General features: G+C 46.9%; 2 protein-coding genes across 3 annotated transcripts in view; one reads left to right on the forward strand and one right to left on the reverse strand.

The window, feature by feature from the left end:
• PRSS36 (serine protease 36) overlaps positions 1-6,950 on the reverse strand; it is a 31,231-nt gene extending 24,281 nt beyond the window's left edge. The window contains exons 1-2 of the mRNA XM_059881689.1: positions 6,772-6,950; positions 4,664-5,461 (exon numbers count right to left, since the gene is read on the reverse strand). The gene's annotated coding sequence lies outside the window, so the exon portion shown is untranslated. The remainder of the gene's footprint in view (positions 1-4,663; positions 5,462-6,771) is intronic.
• A 90-nt stretch (positions 6,951-7,040) lies between these two features.
• Positions 7,041-17,081, forward strand: FUS (FUS RNA binding protein). Of its 2 annotated transcripts, none has more exons than XM_005224827.5 (15): positions 7,041-7,125; positions 8,668-8,692; positions 8,780-8,934; positions 9,647-9,791; positions 9,989-10,170; positions 10,373-10,577; positions 12,217-12,251; positions 13,765-13,797; positions 14,366-14,469; positions 14,970-15,099; positions 15,351-15,452; positions 15,587-15,710; positions 16,224-16,324; positions 16,437-16,584; positions 16,878-17,081. In XM_005224827.5, the coding sequence occupies exons 1-15, from the start codon at positions 7,113-7,115 to the stop codon at positions 16,915-16,917; spliced, it is 1,542 nt and encodes a 513-aa protein (XP_005224884.2). In that variant the 5' UTR covers positions 7,041-7,112; the 3' UTR covers positions 16,918-17,081.
• The last annotated feature ends 2,608 nt before the right edge of the window (positions 17,082-19,689 follow it).

The following is a 19,689-nucleotide window of genomic DNA, read 5'->3' on the forward strand; positions in this document are numbered from 1 at the left end:
TAAAAATAGATATATATTTATTTGGCTAGGCTGGGTCTTAGTTGCTCCATGTAGGGTCTAGTTCCCTGACCAGTGATTGAACCTGGGCTTCCTGCATAGGAACAAAGAGTCTTAGCCACTGGACTACCAGGAAGTCTCCACATTTTTTTTAAGTAAGACTTTCCTAAGTTATTTCATATGAAGCTTTCACTAAAGAAAGGAGATGCTAAGTTCTCTGGTTTCTAGACAGCTAAGAGGAGACAGCCTTAGAGTAAAATTCTTAAAAAGAATTTTAAAGAAAAGCTGTTTAGTAGGAAATAGAATTCCTCGTGGAAATTATAACAGAGGCCCTTCTAGGTGTGCGTGTGTGTGTCTGACGGTTTGTATATTCTTGGTAAGTGCAGTTTGCCTAGGTCCTAGTGCTAACCCACTAGGTCTGAAGACAGGATGAAAAAATAATAGTGCAGAATAGCTCACTGATTCGCCTTACTTCTTAAAATGTGGCCTAGAAAATTTAAAAGTACAGAAGCGGATCTTAAGGCTCTAGATAGTTCCTTTGCACATTCATTAGAGATATATTTTTATATGTGTAGTTTTCATTTTAGTTGCCCTACAAAGAAAGTAAGGAGAACTTTTACTTGTATTTACTTCCTGTCAAAACATGCAAATGAATCGGAAAAAAAATATATTTGGCACGTCAGGGTTCAGGTCTTTGCACAAACAAGTCAAGCAAAAACCCGTTTCTTTAGAGTTTCTGCTTCTTTCTCCGGAAGCCCCTGTCCTGCTGCCTTTTGTTGGCCCTTCTCTTTTCTCCTTTGTCTTCAGAGGGAGAGACCCTCCTGACAGGCAATGATGCGGAAATCCCACCAGAGCCTTTCGTGTTTCATTTTCATGAACCGGGGACCAGTATTTGGGTTTGGCTGGTTTGTTCCCCAGGGACCTCTAACCCCTTTGGAAGTGGATGTGCCACTCCAATGGACAGTCGTGTCCTTTCATGCCACCATAACCACCAAACTCCTCACCCCGTGCCCTTTCTGCCTCCTGGCTCTGCCTCCTCGGAGGCCTTCTGCCATTCTTGCTCATAGCCAGTGAACCATGGGGCCCTTTTCTAGCTGGTTGCAAAGAGTCAGACATGACTTAGTGACTGAACAACAGCAACTGTTTACCATGACAACTTCCTATGGAGATACAAAACCAGAGTAGCCAACAGAGACATGCCCTATCCTGGGCATTGCCCAAGGAAATAATAAAGCAATTGTCTCTTACTTCTTAGTTCTGGCATGTGGGATCTTCGATCTTCACGGTAGCATGTGGGATCTAGGTCCCTGACCAGGGATGGAACTCAGGCCCCCTGCATTGGAAGCCTGGAGTTTTAGCCACAGGACCACCAGGGAAGCCTTGAAGCTAGACATCTTGAAGGACGTCTGAGAGAGAAAAAGGACATTTATTCATGCATTTATGTTCTAGGCCGAGGTACAGGTGATTTGCGGGTGGAAATATCATTTGATATTGACATTAGACCTACCAGGTCACTTTCTTTCATTCTTACCTTGAGTTATAGGAAGTAGTGGGGTCTTCTCACACCTCAGGGTTTCTGCTTAGGCTGGTGAGGGTTTTGTCCCACCCTGAGTGAAGTTCAGCTCCTACTTTACTCCCTAAGCCTTGGACCCAGAATGGCCTGTACTGGCCTGGAGGAAGGGATGCCTTCTCAACTCACACAAAGATGCACTGCAGGTGAGAAGTGCCGAGGTTTGGCCCACAGCCCCACTCCATACCTATCAAAGTCCCTGAGAAGATAGATGTTGCCTGCTCTTCTGCTGGGACCCTATAGTCAGGGACCCAGCCACAGTGCGCAGAAGACAGGCTCTCAGTCAAGTTGGCTCCTCCCCCTTCCTCTGTTCCTGTCATTGTTGGGCTGATAAATGCCTTGTTCATCTGATAAACTCCCAATTGAAAAGTCATCATGGAAGGCTTATCCATTCCACACCACTGCCAAACTAATCCGCCTATGAAAGTGAAGTCGCTCAGTCGTGTCCGACTCTTTGCGACCCCATGGACTGTAGCCTATCAGGCTCCTCCGTCCATGAGATTTTCCAGGCAAGAGTGCTGGAGTGGATTGCCATTTCCTTCTCCAGGGGATCTTCCCGACCCAGGAATCGAACCCGGGTCTCCCGCATTGCAGGCAGACACTTTACCATCTGAGCCACCAGGGAAGCTAGTACTGGTCCCACCCTACAATATCCTCTTACCACCTACTGCCACTGTCACTTTGTAAGAGTCAATTTGGTCAATATACATTTCCCTGATGGTCCAGCGGCTGAGACTCTGTACTCCCAAGGCAGGAGGCCTGGGTTCCATCCCTGGTCAGGGAACTAGATCCCACATGCCCTAACTAAGACTTGGTGCAGCCAAATAAATAAATAACATTTTTAAAAATTAAAAGGTGAAGGAGGATCCAGGGAAAAGTGAGTTTTCTTCATATATTCAATCCCAAGTTTCACATATTCTTTTCCCAGAAATAACCACAGTTACTAGTTTGTTTTTCTTCTTCCATAGATATTTTATGCATAAACAAACATGTAAATCAGTAATGCGTCCCCCTTACTTTAAAACCTAAATAACATATTACACATGTATTATTTAGTACTTGCTCCTCCCTCACCATTAATAATAGAGATTAAATAGTCTTTATATCTGTGGGTTTAGATCCACCTCATTAAAAAAAAAGTCTCAAGGTGTGGTGTCTGTTCACTTAGATCCATCTTTCTTTCTTGTTTTTAACTTTTGGCCATACCATGATGTGAGGCATGCAGGACCTTAGTTAGTTCCCTGACTAGTGATCGAACCTGCACCCCCTGCAATGGAAGCGTGGAATCTTAACCACTGGACTAGCAGAGAAGTCCCTCACCTCATTCTCTTAATCTCATGTTATAGCTGTATCACAGTGGTTCCCAATCTAGGGTGACTTTGTATCCTGCCCTCTCCAGTCAAGAGAAGACTTTGGTTATTAGGACTGGGGTTTTTACAAACATCCAGTGTGGGTAAAGGCCAGGAATGTTGCTAAATATCACACCAGACACAGGACTTCCTTGGTAGTTCAGATGGTAAAGAGTCTGCCTGCAATGCAGGAGACCCTGGTTTGATCCCTGGGTTGGGAAGATCCTTTGGAGAAGGAAATGGCAACCCACTCCAGTATTCTTGCCTGGGAAATCCCATGGACAGAGGAGCCTGGCAGGCTAGAGTTGGACATGACTTAGGATTTAAACAACAATAAACATTACACAGTAAATAACAACAAACAATATTAAAAATTCAGAGACATTACTTTGCCGACAAAGGTTCATCTGGTCAAAGCTATGGTTTTTCCAGTAGTCATGGACATGAGAGTTGGACTATAAAGAAAGCTGAATGCTGAAAAACTGATGCTTTTGAACTGTGGTGCTGGAGAAGATTCTTGAGAGTCCCTTGGACTGCAAGGAGATCCAACTAGTCCATCCTAAAGGAAATCAGTCCTGAACATTCATTGGAAGGACTGATGCTAAAACTGAAACTCCAATACTCTGGCCACCTGATGCAAAGGACTGACTCATTGGAAAAAACACTTATGCTGGGAAAGATTGAAGGCAGGAGGAGAAGGGGGCAAAAGAGGATAAGATGGTTGGATGGCATCACTGACTCAATGGATATGAGTTTGAGCAAGCTCTGGGAGTTGGTGATGGACAGAGAAGCCTGGTGTGCTGCAGTCCATGGGGTCACAAGGAGTTGGACACGACTGAGTGACTGAACTGAACTGAACTGAAACAATATCAGGACAGTTCCCACAATAAAGAATTATCTGCCCTCAATTGCCAATAGTGCTGAGACTGAGAAATTTTGCTGTATAATAACTCAGTTAACCAGATTCTCTGTTGATAACCATTTAGGTGGTTTCTAATATTTTGATATATAGACCCTGCTGCAGTGGCAATGGTATAAATCGGAGTTCTTAGTTGCAGATGATATGATTTATTTTAGTTTAAGCAGAAAGGGATTATAATAGGGGTGACTACATTTTTGAGAAAGTTAACAGTCAAGCTTGAGGGACTTCCCTGGTGGTCCAGTGGCTAAGACTCCTTACTCCCAATGCAGAAGGCCCCTGGTCAGGGAACTAGATCCCACTTGCCATAACTAAGATTGAAGATCCCAAGTGCTGCAACTAAGACCCTGTGCAGCCAAGTAAGTAAATATTTAAAAAATTAAAAACAACATGTAGGCTACAGAGAACCGGTCTGAGGGCTGCTGCATTTCACACCACCAGACTGCATTTGGGGCTTTGAGGGAGAAGCAAAAAAAGACAGAACTCTGAAGTACTGGGGTTCACTGCTATCTGCAGGGCGAGCAGAGGAGGAGAAGGCAGGGAAGAAGCTAAATGGCCAAAGGGAAAGGTGGGAGGGGGAGCAGGGATGGCCAGTAAGGAGGCTTTGAAAGACAAGTGAGAGGCCCCTTTGTTTCAGAAGAGGTTCACTGACAGAGATAACCCTGGAGAAAGAGTCACGCGAGGGAGCGTTTCAGAAGTCACAGTTTGAGCCTGTTACTCCCTAGCGTGGCTGCTCTATGAATGCTCTTCCCCACCCATGGCTTCGACTCTGCCATCCCTTCTGCCTGTTCCAGCACTTCCTGGGCTGATTCGTGAACTCCCCCTTACCCTGGCTTCAGTGTTTCCACCTTTCTTTCCTCTTCTGTGGTTGTCTACTTGATGGATGACTCGCTCTCCTGGAAGTTTCCACAGTCCTTGATTTCAAGTTACATCAGTTACCACATTTGATCCAAGTACACTTTGGATTCAGTGGGTCTCACCTGCATCTCACCCACAGGCTATAAGGTCCTTTTTAATCCTTCCCTCTCTAGGTCTGCCCCAGGCTTGGTACATACTATGCTACGCTCAAGCAATGTTTGCTAAAGCACAGGAGTTAAGGGCAGAAATTCTGAGCCAGGTTGCCTGGGCTAGGAACCTAGCTTTTCCACTTTCTGTGTAGCCCTGGGCACAGTTTTTAACCTTTCCATTCCTATTTGTTCATCTGTAAAATGTAATCCTCAGGTCAACATTTTACTGTGAAGAAGAAAATTAAACAAGCTATACTCGGCACTCCGAACAGTGCTTAACACTCAAAAAGTCTTATCAAAGTGCTATGTTATTATAAATATGTTCTCTATATAAATATTATTAGTATTTATTTATTTTTGGCTGTGTGCAGGCTTTTCTCTAGTTGTGGCGAGTGGAGGCTGCTCTCTAGTTAGGGTAAGTGGGCTTCTCACAGCAGTGGCTTCTCTTGTTGTGGAACATGGGCTTTAGGGCGCACAGCTTCAGTAGTTATGGCTCCTGGCTCTAGAGCACAGGCTCAGTAGTCGCAGCGCACAGGGTTGGCTGCTCCGATGCATGTGGAATCTTTCCAGATCAGGGATCAAATCAGTATCTTCTGCTTGGCAGGTGGATTTGGAAACCCTGTAAATATTATTATTATTATTATTAGATGTTATCTTTGTTATTAAATGGCTTCATCTATTTTGCACCCTAAAGCATCCTTGTTACTCAGAACAGTCCCTGGAACTCTGTAGATACTTTTTATATATTTGCAGAATCAATGAATGAATGAGTGATGGAATCCCTCTGTTTGTCCTCATTCTAGTGTTGCAGTGCCCTTCCAGTAAGGGTGGGGTGGGTGACAGGGTGTTAGGGCCTAAATCAGAAACTTAGAAGTTCGTAGGCCTACTCCATAAGTATTTTTCTAGGAAAAAAGTGTCTAAAACGTGTCTACAAACAAAGTTCTGGTAACTCAGGTCAAAGGTAAATTGGGAGGGAAAATCTGTATGGCACATGTACTAGGAATAACCTCCTTTGTCTTGTTTTAGTAGATACTTTCAAATTTCCTTCTCTAGGAACTTTGACTAGAGTGCAAGTTGCAAGTTAATTTGAATTTCACGTTTTGTCCGCATTCTTATAGAGAGTAAAAAGACTTCAGAACACTGCAAAGTGTTCATATAACCAACAAAAGGAGTGTTTTGCAGCTGCACAGACCTGGATTCAAATCAGGATACCTGTTCTATAATCACGGATTGTACTTGGCCCGAGTCTTATTTTTCTTATCTATAAAATGGGGATAGCTTACTTTCTTCATAAGACTGTGTTGGGAAAGCATTTAATTGTGCATTTTGAAACCACTTCAGCTCTATACAAATATCAGTTACTACTGGATCTCCACATTGGTTTCTTGATAGAGTTTCAGGAAAATATCTGTGAAAGGGTGGGAGATACCTCATCTAATCTCAACGCTCTTTGAGATCCGGAGTGTTTGGGCTTTCCCGTCCAACAGCTAGTCAGGGGCCAAGCCTTGAGGACGCTGGGTGGGCGATCAGTGCTTGATCAGACTAGGACCGAAGGGTCCGGGCTAAACTCCCTGCTTTATTTCTTTCATGTCAAAAGTCACAATCTACAAACCCTGATAAGGACTCAAGAGATGTAAGCCAGAAAGACGATGAGTGAAAACGAGACGCTGAGAGAGGGTCTGTGTCTGTTGTCTTGGGAGGAACATTAGAGCCAGAGAGGGAGGGTGTGCCGGAGGGAGTTCGCGTCTGAAAAAGGGTAAGGGGAACGGAACGCAGGAACTCCACGCCCCGAGTGAAAGTGAGGCCCAGTGAAAGGGGCCAGCCAGAGGAATTTCGGTTCCCGCCCTACGACTCCCGGCTTTGACTACAGTTCCGCCCGCAGAAGCCCTGGGCCCCTTGCCCCGCCCCTAGGGGTTAATCGGATCATACCATTATGCCATCCTAGGGGCGGATCTGAAACGTGCGCTAGTCTTGCAAAGCAAATATTTCTTTGTCAGAAAAAACAGGATTATCTATATGATCTGAACAGTTCTTAGTTAATACATTTCCTTTCTGCCTGCTAGGATCCTCTATATTCCCTGAAGAGTGCCAGGAGTCCGGCCATGTTTCCCCCTTTCCTTTCCGTAGTTGGTACGTTCCCCTGGGAGACGTAGGCGGGGAGGCGTACATAAACCTCGACGCAGGAGGCGGGGCTGCTCAGTCCTCGAGGCGTCGGTGCTCTGTAGTGTTGGAATCTTGTTGCTTGTCGGCCTGTGCGCGCGTGCGCGGACATGGCCTCAAACGGTATGTAAGGGCGCGAGGCGGTGGTGGCGCGCCGGCCCCGGATCTCATTCCCTCCCAGTCCGGCTTTTGTTTTTCGGTGGGACCCGAGCGGCTGTAGAGTGCAGGATCGTTTCCTCGCACCACTGGCTGGAAGCAGCGGAGAGGGGTGGAAGGGGGAGGCCGATGTCGCCATTTTGTTTTGCTCCTCTGGCGCCTCGCGTGGGGCGGGAGGTCGTCCCTTCGTTGCCCCCTTCCTTGAGGTGAGGGTTGGGAGGGACGCAGCTTAGTGATTGGGAATGGGAGGCACGGATGGAAATGCTCGGTCTCCGTACCCTCTTCTCCCCCTCGTCCCCAGCCCCGCGCTCGGGCCCGCTTTGTCGCAGTGCTGCATCCGGGCACTCGGAGGAGCGCGCACGCGCTCTGCTAGCCCCTCCTCCCCTTTCTGGCGGCGCGAACCGCCCCCCCCCTCCGGTCTCCTGTCGGCCCTGCTTTTTGTCGCGAGACCCTCGGCTGGAGGCTCCGCGGCGCGCGTCCGGTGTGGGCCGCGCCCCCGGGGTCCTTCGGGAAGGGGCGGGACCGCCTCGTTCCCGCCTCGCTTGCCACGCGGCCGGAGGCGGAGGCTCGGGGTCTGGGCCGCGCGCCCGCTTAACGGCTGGGGGTAGGGGGCTGGGGAGTGGTCCAACGGTCTTGAGGACTGGGCCCGGGGCCTATCCCGCCTAATTTCCTCTTACAGAGGTGGGAACTGAAAAGAACGGCCGCCTGAGGCCACACCCTCTCTCGGTGCTTTGGCTCTTTCCTGCGGGGGAAGCGCCTCGTTTCCTGTATCGAGGAGATGAGCCGATCAGGCCCGTGCGTCTTCCATGTGGCGCTTTAAAAAGCACTTTCGCTTCTTTGGATTCGCCTAGTCTTCCCGCAGCCCCGAGTTAGGCAAGAGGGACAGGAAAACGCACTCATTTGGGAGCCACAGGGCTGGGGGCTTGAGTGCCAGCCAACGTGCTGATCAGAATGCTCTCTTCCCTTGGTTAGCTGGCTTTGCACCAAAAGTTCCCATTTCCAGGCTCCAAGATTGGGCAAAGGGTGAAGCGTGGCCCTTTGTAAGACATTCTTGTTTCGATTGAGAAAGCGGAGGCTCCCTTCGGCACAATTCTGCCTCTGGCTTGAATTAAAAACCTGTCCTGCTGAAACAGCTGTGTGATTTCAGCCTAACTCTTGGCGGTGTCTTCCTCCTCGAGGGGGCGTGAGATAGAAATGTGTGTAGATCTTTGCAGTTCCTGACATCGATTGAAGTTGCGGACAGTTGCTGCTGTCCGTTAGCAGTCTTGCTTTTTCAGGTACTTAAGGCTTCTCTTTTGGTTCTGTGGAAATGCGCTTTCTCTTTGCGTTTTCTATTGTAAGAAAACTTGACGGGTCTCACAGACTGCCCCTCTCCAGTAGAGTTTCATAAGGGAATTTATGCCTCCTTTGTTGATTTTCTTATCTGGGGACCCCGAAGCTTAAGTCTTTTAGCTCTAGTCTGTTCTGAGGAATGGCTGAAGGTAATATAATCCTGTTTTTCTTTTGCAGACTATACCCAACAAGCAACCCAAAGGTGAGTGTCGCTTCTGGGCTTCCAGAGTTTGTAGAGGGCGTGGGTGGCTAAGGTGTCTTTTCCTGAGAGCACTGTTTTTTTCTCTAGCTACGGGGCCTACCCAACTCAGCCTGGGCAGGGCTACTCCCAGCAGAGCAATCAACCCTACGGGCAACAGAGTTACGGTGGCTACGGCCAGTCTACGGACACTTCGGGCTATGGCCAGAGCAGCTACAGTGGTTCTTATGGACAGACCCAGAACAGTGAGTCTTAGTGGGTCACTCCACCTCTTCTGCTCTTTGTGAATGTTGCTTTTCTTAAACCTAAGCAGTGCTGAAACAGTCCCCTTAACCAGTCTTTGACCCTTAAAGCTCTTTGATGTTTTGAGTCCTTTGAAACAAAAAGGTTTAATTGGTTTGTAATCCTGTTTCCTTTTATTTTCTGACTTTTTACTTTTCTGTTTATGCTGCTATTTTCCCAATTTCCTCTAAGCATGAAAGTGAAATGAAGGCAGGAGGAATATTCCAGAGGGAGAAATGCTTTAGGCTTTTAAAGAGGGAAAATGACTTGCTTGAAGATATTTGAAGTCAGATGGCATCACATGATACACCAGGAGGTGGAATTTGCCCTGAGGTCCCTGAAGTGTAAATAATAACGCGTTGTCTTTATTTGTTCTGCACGCGTCGGGCAGGTGAAAGTGCTGTTAGTGAAGAGAGATCTCTTGGGCTGTGACTAGTGGTGGTCCTGGAGGCTGGCTTTGGGGGTGTGTGGGATGAGATTAGAATTCAGAACTTGAATAGAAGTTGAAAGCTTTCAGGTAGAAAGGTAATGTCTTTAGCTATGAGTTGCAAGATCGCCAAGCACCTTCTAAGAAGTTGCCTTATCAAGCACGGGAAGCGTAGTAGTGTTCTCAGTGCACTCCCTGCCTGTTCTTTCTTCATAGCTTTTGTCACTTTCCTTTTCCTTTCCTTTTAGCAGGCTACAGCACACAGTCAGCTCCCCAGGGATATAGCTCAGCTGGTGGCTATGGCAGTAGCCAGAGTTCTCAGTCATCTTATGGGCAACAGTCCTCGTACCCTGGCTATGGCCAGCAGCCAGCTCCTAGCGGCACCTCAGGAAGGTAAGGAGTGGGTGTGGAAAGGACCGAAAAGATGAGGGGTGAATCTGTAAGGAATGATAATGTGGTTAGCAGTGGGAGTAATTATCAGGGGTAATGGGGGAGAGGTGGTCTCTGTTGGGGACAGAGAATGGGATGTACCAGAAGTGAAGTCCTGGACACACTGGCATTGTGACTCTTGTCTTTTTCTTTTCCCCTAGTTACGGTAGCAGTTCTCAAAGCAGCGGCTATGGGCAGCCCCAGGGTGGAGGCTACGGCCAGCAGTCTGGCTATGGTGGGCAGCAGCAAAGCTATGGGCAGCAGCAGAGCTATAACCCGCCTCAGGGCTATGGGCAGCAGAGCCAGTACAACAGTAGCGGTGGCGGCGGAGGGGGTGGCGGAGGTGAGAGGTTTCCTTCTGCTCTGTCTCATCCCTGCTTTTCGCAAGAAATTGTATTCTGGGCTGTTACCCTGAAAGGGTTCTTAAAAACCCTAGCTTTATCTGTATTTCTATTGACGTTTATTCCCTGGCACCCTTGAACTGTTTTATGCCACCTCACAGTCTGTTTTGTCCTTTTTAAAGGCATACTTTTCTTTCCTGACAGGTAGCTACGGCCAAGATCAGCCCTCCATGAGCAGTGGTGGCGGCGGTGGTGGTTATGGCAACCAGGACCAGAGTGGTGGCTACGGGGGAGGCCAGCAGGACCGTGGGGGCCGTGGCCGGGGCGGTGGCGGTGGTTACAACCGCAGCAGTGGTGGCTACGAACCCAGAGGTCGTGGAGGTGGCCGTGGAGGCAGAGGCGGCATGGGGTAGGTGTCTTGTGAGCCAGGGAGTACCATCAGTGGAAAGGGAGGAGGGTTGCATGAGTCTCCCTTGAAGCCTAGTCCTGTAGTGCATGGTTAGTCTGATTCTGGGAATTTGTAAGGGCTTTGATTGGGGATCTTGACTGTTTCTTTTTCGTACATCCCTCCCCATTTTATTTTTGTGAGAACTTGGGAGCCTGAACTTCTACCCACACTTCTGTACAGAGATTTGAGTACTGACAACTTTCATCTCTAAAGAAAAAGGAGAAATGTAGGGGTGTATGTGGATTGGAGTCATTGATAATCCTAGGCAAGAACCATGGAAGTAAAGGCTTCTTTCTCTGCAAGGGAAACCGATGATCCCACTCCTGGTGATAGGGAAACTTGTTACTTGTATTCCCATGTGTCCTCTAAAGGAGTTGTCAATGGTTAACCTGACTTGAGCTTCCAGGAATTGGCTACTCTCTCTTCCTGTATTCTATAGTCACTTGAATCCACGAACTTGACTTGTACTAATCTGACGGACTGTAATGATTTTGTGTGTGACTTGGTTCATGGGGCTCTCTGAAGTGTGCAGACCTTTTGGACAAAGTACAGTACGCTCGACAGTGGTCTCCCACCCACTTGCTCCACTGTCCCCCTTCCTCCGGTTACTTGTCCAGCTGGACCTTCTTTCCTCCCCTTCCTGCTGAAGCTGAAGTAAAACCTTAGATTTGATGTTAGAGCATTTGTCAAGTCTGTTGGTAAATAACAACTGGAGGCACTCTTCTCTGTCTCTCTCGAGAAGGGGAGGAATGTCAATGTGTTACTCCTTTTGGGGAAAAAGTAAGTTTTTTAAAAAGAGTTTGTGTATGGTAAGTATTCAGAGGGGGGTGGGGGCAGTGCCAAAAACCTTACAGAAATATGGAAAACTCTGTTGTGTGCGTGTGTTTATAATGCAAAACTTTAAAAAAAGAAAAGCAACTGTTATGTGACTGTTAACTTGCTCTGCATTTTATGTGCCACAGGTATGAAAGGTGACATTGCAAAATACTCCGCTCTTCTCGCAGTGTAGAAGGGGTGACCCCGGGGGTGGGGAGAGATCAAAACCAGCTCAGTAGTTAGGGAAGGGCTTAGCTAAGTTTTGTCTCGCTTTAAGGGGAAATTGCCTTTGGTTTTGACTTTTTATGGAATGGGGTTGGGTCTGCTTGCTGCTTTCAAAGCAAAAAAAAAAAAAAATCACAAAAATGTGTTCAGGGCTACCCCAGCCTGGTGTGAAGTGTCTTCTGGGTAAACGGGGTAGGGTTTTTTAAACCAACTACTGGGTTGGCAACTGCTTGCGACAAGAGGAAAAACATCTGCTACGTCAGAAGAACGGCCAAGGAAAATGGGTCTTTTTTTTTTTTTTTTTTCTAGAGGAAATAGATATATAAACTTTTAAGCAAAATCCTTAATAATTGTGTCTGAGAAATTGCACACGTGTGTGTGACATGCTCACAGGTCAGACAAGGGGTGGTCAGGAAGGGGAATGTATTTTAGTAGCAACTTGCATTGTCATTTTCCCGAAACACCTACCTATGTTTGGGGAATGTTGAACAAAACCAAAAACCGCCCTTTTGTAGCCGTTGGAAGCTTCATGTCCTTTCTTCTAACTTGTCTTCTCCAGCGGAAGTGACCGTGGTGGCTTCAATAAATTTGGTGGTAAGTGAACAGAGTTTCCAAAATTCCCAACTCCCAGCAATGCTTTGTCTGATTGTTCATTTGCAGTTGTCTTAGCGTGTTTTAAGTGTCAAAAGTTTTGGAGTGTCCATAACCACCTCCAGAAAGGGGTGGGGTGGAATGCCACCTGCTGCCAGATGTGTGCTAACCTGGAGGCAGGCAGGGAGTAAGACTCAGCAGTCGTCTGGTACCAAATTGGTTTGACCCAGGTTAATAAGAGGTGTTTAGGAGGCCTCTTGACAGGAGTGTCGCCACACCGGCACTTAGTGACAACCGTTATGAGAAACTGGAGAGTGTGCTGGAACATGTGGTGCCAACTTGGCTTTAGGATCGATCCTTTGATCAGTGTGTCTGAGGCTTGTGTGTATGTGAGTGTATGTGTAACAATCTCCAAACGTTTTAATTCTGGACGAGGGATGAAGTATTGCCCTGCCCTGAGGATGGTGAAGTTGGTACATATTTATGTATTAAATACTGAATGGTGTCAATGCAATCCTACATACATGTATTTAAACTCAACTCAGATGGGCTAAATAGCAACTAGCTCTGGGCAGGAAGGTGTGAACTGCTTCCAAGAAAGGTTGGGAGCATGTGTGGCTCGTGGGAAATAATCAGGTCTTAATAACAGCACAAACTGAATTCATGGAAAAATGGCAAATTGGAGAAGTCTCCTAGTAAGCTGGAACTTTTCTGGTCTGGTTAACTAACAAAAGGTTTCTTGATTTGTCTCAACATGTAAAGCCAAAGGCTTGGGTTCATGATTTAGGTGTCATTGAGTGTGGGTACAACATTTATATATGGTGAATTCAGATAAACTTTGGGCGAAGATGGTCTCTGGAAAAAAAAAATAGAGGCTGCATTATGGAAATAAGATTTCTGGTCTGTTCCCTGGGACATGCTTAAAACCTACAATAGCTATTTTGTATGATTTTTACTTTCATGTGGTTTTTGGGGAAACAACATGGTTTTAAGACTGGTTTCGAAAGATGACATTAAAAATTGTTCCACAAGGGATAAGTGTCTTTGGTGCTAAAGTTTGGAGAAACTGTATGGATGCATATCACATTGCTGGTGGTGAGCCCATTTCTCTCTGGGCGAGAGAAGAGGGCCAAGCTATGAGTTGGTTTGTTAACTTCAATGGGTCTCCCTCCTAGCCCTCCCAGTCTGTGCTGAGGACGTTTCCCAGCCTGAGCTGGGGGAGGCAGCATTTTCTGAAGTGTGGAGTTGTCCCTGTGGGGACTCAAGTTACATGCAGACCTTAAGAAAAGGGGCCTGTGTCTTTGCCAGACCTGCCTAGGGTTTTCTCTGGGCAGGCAACCCAGAACAGGGTTTGGAGTGAGGCTGGCTGTGAGCACTTACCTGATATTTTGCAAAAGTTTGGATTTGGTGTTAATTTTTTTCCTTGTCTTTCTCAGCCTCTTAACTAACGGCTCCTCTTTCCTTGTTTTTTTGTTTTTTGTTGTTTTTTTTTTTTTTTTTTTCTATGTCACTTAAGGCCCTCGGGACCAAGGATCACGTCATGACTCTGGTAAGTCCACAGGTGGCGGGAAAGAAAGGCTAAAGTGGTAGCAGGACTTTTCTTGGATGTTCAAACTTAAGGGAATCTGAAGAAGAGTGGGGCTCGAGAAGGAAACTGTGGGGAGAGAGTTTAGGAGTAGCTGTGTTTACCAGCGTATTTAACAGAAAAGACCCAGGGAAGCACTCAGTGTCCTTTTTGTTTTGATCATTTTGTATGCTGCATTTTAGTGTAAAATTAGTGTCTTCGGGGTCTTCAACTGAAAGTTGATGACACTGGTGTGGTCTTCGGCAATTAACTCCTGAGCCCTGGTTTCTTTTATGAATAGCAGCATGTTTTAAGGGGTAGTTGTAAAACTAAATTTTAATTAGTGAAGCGGCTAGCATTCAGGCACTCAGATAATGAAGTAGAGTTGGAGATTTGTCAGACCTACACCACCAGTACCTTATATTAATTGGTTTAGAAATTTTCTTTCTTTGAAAGCTAAGAAGTATCAAAGTTCAGGTTATTAAGTGTCACTGACTTGTTGTATCTTTGGTTGTTTCCTATCTCCACTTTTCCTGCTGTCTTGGGCAAGCAGAACAGGATAATTCAGACAACAACACCATCTTCGTGCAAGGGCTGGGCGAGAATGTTACAATTGAGTCTGTAGCTGATTACTTCAAGCAGATTGGTATCATTAAGGTACTTATGGGAACTTCTCTGGCAGTCCAGTGGCTAAGACTCTCCCTCTCACTGCAAGGGCACGGATTTGATCTCTCATTGGGGAACTAAGATCCCCCAGCCCCAAAAGAAAGTGGCTGTGTCCCCCCCCAGCCCCGAAGGAAAGACCAAAGAAAGGTACTTCTGGAGCAGAGTGGGTGCATTGTATCAGTGCTGCAGGCTTTGGGATTTCATACCTTAGTGAAACTAGAAGTCTTAATGGTTGCCTGCTTCATTTGTTGAGGAAAAAGCATTAACTGTTGCCATTCCAAAGGGAATCACATTTTAACATAAAAAGGCACAATTGATTAAAAAGGTGATTACAACTTTTGAGTTTGTAGTCTGTAATCTCTATCATTTAATATTGAAGGGAGAAGCAGTTAACAGTCGATGGCTTTCTTTCAAGTTATGTGGGAAATAGGAAGGTATGGTTTTGATAGTGCTGTATTAAGACTGATGTGATCTCGTGTTGCTTTCTTCAGACAAATAAGAAAACAGGACAGCCCATGATTAATCTGTACACAGACAGGGAAACAGGCAAGCTGAAGGGAGAGGCCACCGTATCATTTGATGACCCACCTTCCGCCAAAGCAGCTATTGACTGGTTTGATGGTATGTCTGAGGAGGCTGGGGGAGAGGGCAGCTAGCTTGGGGAAACAGGCTGCATTTTGAGGGTTTCTTTGAGTCTTCCAAGACTTAATAGCACTACACAGTTGGTGTAGTCTTACGTTGACTTATGTCTCATGAGATTGTTAACATTTGTAAGAAGGCAGAGTCTTCTCTTGATTATATCAGGTATACTTTTGGACCCACAGGTCATAGGTCTTAATAAAGTCTCTTTTATACCTCCCTTACTTCTTTAGGTAAAGAATTCTCTGGGAATCCTATCAAGGTCTCATTTGCTACTCGGCGAGCAGACTTCAATCGGGGTGGTGGTAATGGTCGTGGAGGCCGAGGGCGAGGAGGTGAGGAGCTCTTTCTGCTGCTGTAAAGAAGTGATGGGGAGAGAAGAGGGAAGGAGGATGGTAAGGGCTTGTGTGGCAAAGACAGGTTAACCACACTTGGAAGGGGAGCAGACCTGTTCTTGGCTCTGTTCTAGGACCTATGGGCCGTGGAGGCTATGGAGGTGGTGGCAGCGGCGGCGGTGGCCGAGGAGGATTCCCCAGTGGCGGTGGCGGTGGAGGAGGACAGCAGCGAGCAGGGGACTGGAAGTGTCCTAATCCGTGAGTGAAACGGCTTAATTTTTCCTCAGCCCTCTTGTACGTGTGCCCTTTGATGTTATGTGCCAAGTTGCTTCAGTCCTGTCTGACTCTGCAACCCCATGGACTGCAGGTTGCCAGGCTCCTCTGTCCATGGGGATTCTCTAGGCAAGAATGCTGGAGTGGATTGCCATTCCCTTCCCCAGGGGGTTTTCCCAACCCTGGGATCAAACCCAAGCCTCTTATGTCTCCTGTATTGGCAGGCAGGTTCTTCAGCACTACGCCACCTTGATGTTACGACAGTTTGTAGTTTCTGACTAATGTCAAAGCTATGCTGACGGGGACAGGTTTGGCCGGGAGTCATCTAGACTGGGCTCAGTAACCTGCAGTCTTGGTCTCCGCTCCTGAGAAACAGGCCTCTTTGCTTTTCCGAGGCTTCATTCTCCTCACGTATCCCTAGGGTCACTGGAATCTTCATAATTCTAGGTCTTGGCCATTTCCACCCCCCACCCACACACATTGTCTTATTTTCCTCAGTACCTGTGAGAACATGAACTTCTCTTGGAGGAATGAATGTAACCAGTGTAAGGCCCCTAAACCAGATGGCCCAGGAGGGGGACCAGGAGGCTCTCATATGGGTAAGGAAGAGGCAGAGCTGGTGTTGGGATCTGCAGGGAGGCTAGACAAGGGGAGGGAGGAGGGGTCTGGGGGATGTGATAGAGGGTTGAATCATGTTTCTTTTTTTCCTAGGGGGTAACTACGGAGATGATCGTCGTGGTGGCAGAGGAGGCTATGATCGGGGTGGCTACCGAGGCCGAGGAGGGGACCGTGGGGGCTTCCGAGGGGGCCGGGGTGGTGGGGACAGAGGTGGTTTCGGCCCTGGCAAGATGGACTCCAGGTAAGTAAGACGAAATTGAAAGGGAACTAGAGCAGTTGACCAGAGGTCATGGGATTGCAGGGTTTGGGGAGCGTGGTTTCATTTTGAGGGCGGGGTTGGAAAGCTGAGATTAACGCTTGGGTAGGAAACAAGGGAAGGAAACTTACCTGGGGGAGCTAGTCTGGATGCCCACATGCACTCTGTGCCCAGGGAGATGAGCTGTCTCTCGGGGTGGGTAGCAGGGCAGGTTGGGTTTTGGGGGAGGGTGGGTAGAGAGGTTGGAACCCAGACCTCATGGATGCTCTTTCTTGCAGGGGTGAGCACAGACAGGATCGCAGGGAGAGGCCGTACTAGCCTGGCTCCTGAGGCCTTGGATCAGCTTTCTTCCTGTACCCAGTGTTACTACCCGCATTATTTTGTAACCTTCCACCTCCTGATCACCCACGGGTTTTTTGTGTCGGACTATGTAACTGTAACCATACCTCTGGTTCCCATTAAAAACCATCATTTTAGTTAAATTTTCTTCCTTTTCCCCCTCTTCAGTCTCCTGGAGCGTGAATGTCCAGGTCAAGAACGTGGGGAGTTTTTCCTCTATTCATATCAACCAACCTGCCTTGTGGGAACTGGAATAAATTTGTTCCCGCTCAGCAGGAACTAGAATAATGTGTTTGATACTTGGTTCAGGGGAGCAAAGGTCAAGTGTATCCTTGAAAGTAGAGATTAAACTTCTCTGTTCACAGTAAAAATCAGATGAATGAAAGGGGTAAATGAACATCGTGTGTTGGCCCCCATTTTTGTCCAGCCATGTGGAGATTTCTCTTCTACTGTGTTGACTGATGTGCTGATTTTTGTGGGCTTATTTATAGCAGTTTTGCTCCTTTCAAGGAGTTCTGGCACTTTTCTAAGGGTGGGGCTCAAACAAATTAAACTTTGAGGGTGATACTCAAGTTTGATTGACCCTGATTAGATCATGTAGTTAACCAGTTGGGTTTTTTTTCCAGGAAGGGGAGAAACTAACTGAGCACCTGCCTAGTGGCAGATACGCTGTTCACAAGTTACCATAGGTGGAAAACGAAGTGCCTGGATTCTGTAGCTCTCACAGTCAGGAAATGGTTTGACGCCAGGTTGCAGTCCTTGTCATCTTCCAACTTGATTTTCATTTCTTGGCATTTCTTTCCGAAACAAATCCCTACCCCAAACATTTATTTGCTTAGGCCTGGCTTAAGAGGATGCTGAATTTTAGGGAAAAAGACTTGGGAATGAGATAAGATGGTAAAAGGGGAAGGTTAGCTGAGAAAGTAAGATAAGGCAGTTCTTTGCTATTTCAGTGAGTGGGCTCCCTCTGCACACTAGTTTTCCTGAATGTGGGACTCCGGGTATTGCCTGTTGAGACAGTGGTGTAATTAGGTCATGTTCCCATCTGCCAGTACTCAAAAGTCTTTGGTGTTTTGAGAAAGGGAAGGGGTTGGGCCGATGAGTTGCCACGTCAGTAGTGCTCCTTAAGCTGATACACCTTTCCTGACCCCAGAAAACTACCCCCTCCTTCCAACTCAAAACTTGAATTTAGGAAACTTGCCCATTCTTGCCAAGCAGTTGAATTTTAGCTACACAGAACTTAAAATCATAACCAACAGCAAACTATGCTTTGTTAGAAGCACAGCTCAAGAGTGCCTGGGACCCCTTGTGGAAAGTGCTTTTCTTTTTCTGAAATTGTACCCTTTAAGAGTTGATTCATCCTCAAACCTCTGGTGATCTGAGACAGAGGCTGTGGCTTTGTGCAAAGGAATAGCTACCCTCCCTACTGAGTGGAGGTGTTCTGTCAAGAATGGTGGAGAATGGCTGAGGTTCTCCAGGCAGTGCTTTTATTTGGCTTGTGAAACTTGGTACTTATAAGAATCCTTGAGATTTAGAGCCAAGAAAATGGCAGTGGTTCTCCTCCTGCCCTCTTCTGCTTTTGATCTATCTTAAAATGATGTTTGGTTTGATGGCACGAGTACATCTGAGAGGTTTATGGGTGCTTCACCTGGTAGGATTCTGATGTTAGGGTTTGATTGTGGTTCCTTTATCCCTGCTGTTAGAGGTGAGTCGGGTCTCACCCAAGCTCTGGGAGTAAGTGGGATTATTAGCATTTAGTTGTCCTTTAAAAGGCTTCAGTGATTGGCCTCACCTTCAGTAAAATAGGGTCCTGAGGCTTCTCTGGTGGTCCAGTGGTTAAGGTCTGTATTCCCAGTGCAAGGGGCTTGAGTTTGATCCTGGTCAGAACTAAGATCCACACGTGACAACGAAGGTCCTGTGTGCTACAACCAAGACCTGATGTGGTCAAGTAAAAGACCCAAGTGTCTCGTGGGTAGATTAGTTCGGGGGACTTTCAGGAGGATGGGTAGAGATGGGTGAAGAGAGAAATAGCAACTGAGGGAATGTTTTGGTGGTTGATTCCAGTGCCAGTTCATCCTTTGGTGGAAAAAATAGACCCTGAGGGGTTTGAACTTTGGATCCTGTATTTCCTTGTAAGCAGCACCTGGCTGGTGGTAGTCGGTCATGTTATTCTGATGAGGGTTGTAGGCTGGTCTTTTAAGTTCTAAAGAATAGATGTTAACTGAGTTACCGAAAATGTCCTGCAGTCTGGAAGCACTAGGCATCTGGCGTTTCTGAATTGGGACAGGCTAACTTAGGAAGAAGCCAGGGGGAGAATGTTACGGGTGGGTGGGGAGAAGTGTGCTGCAGGTCTGATTGCCACTGCCTGATTGCTTAATCTTTTTCACCTTTGCCCCCCATCATGTACTGGATTTCAGTAGCTCAGACAATATAGTGCAGAGGTTAGGTCATTGAGTCAATCATCCACCAGGGTTTAATAAAATTTTTTTAACTGAATTTATCTGGCCGTACTATGAGATCGTGCGGGATCTTAGTCTGACCTGTATTGAACGTGTGCCTCCTGCAGTGGAAGCATGGACTGCCAGGGAATTCCCTACCAGGGGTTTTCTACCAGGTCTTACTCCGAGTACTAGTCTCGGGGGCTCAGCTCGGGTCCATCACAGCCATTGCTCTCCAGCCTTTCCAGAACTGACTACCTTTCCTGCCTTTGGGCCCTCAAAACTGACTCTTCCATCTTTAACTTTTTGTGTT

This window comes from Bos taurus, chromosome 25 (genome assembly GCF_002263795.3).
Source record: "Bos taurus isolate L1 Dominette 01449 registration number 42190680 breed Hereford chromosome 25, ARS-UCD2.0, whole genome shotgun sequence".
Taxonomy (NCBI): Eukaryota; Metazoa; Chordata; class Mammalia; order Artiodactyla; family Bovidae; genus Bos; species Bos taurus.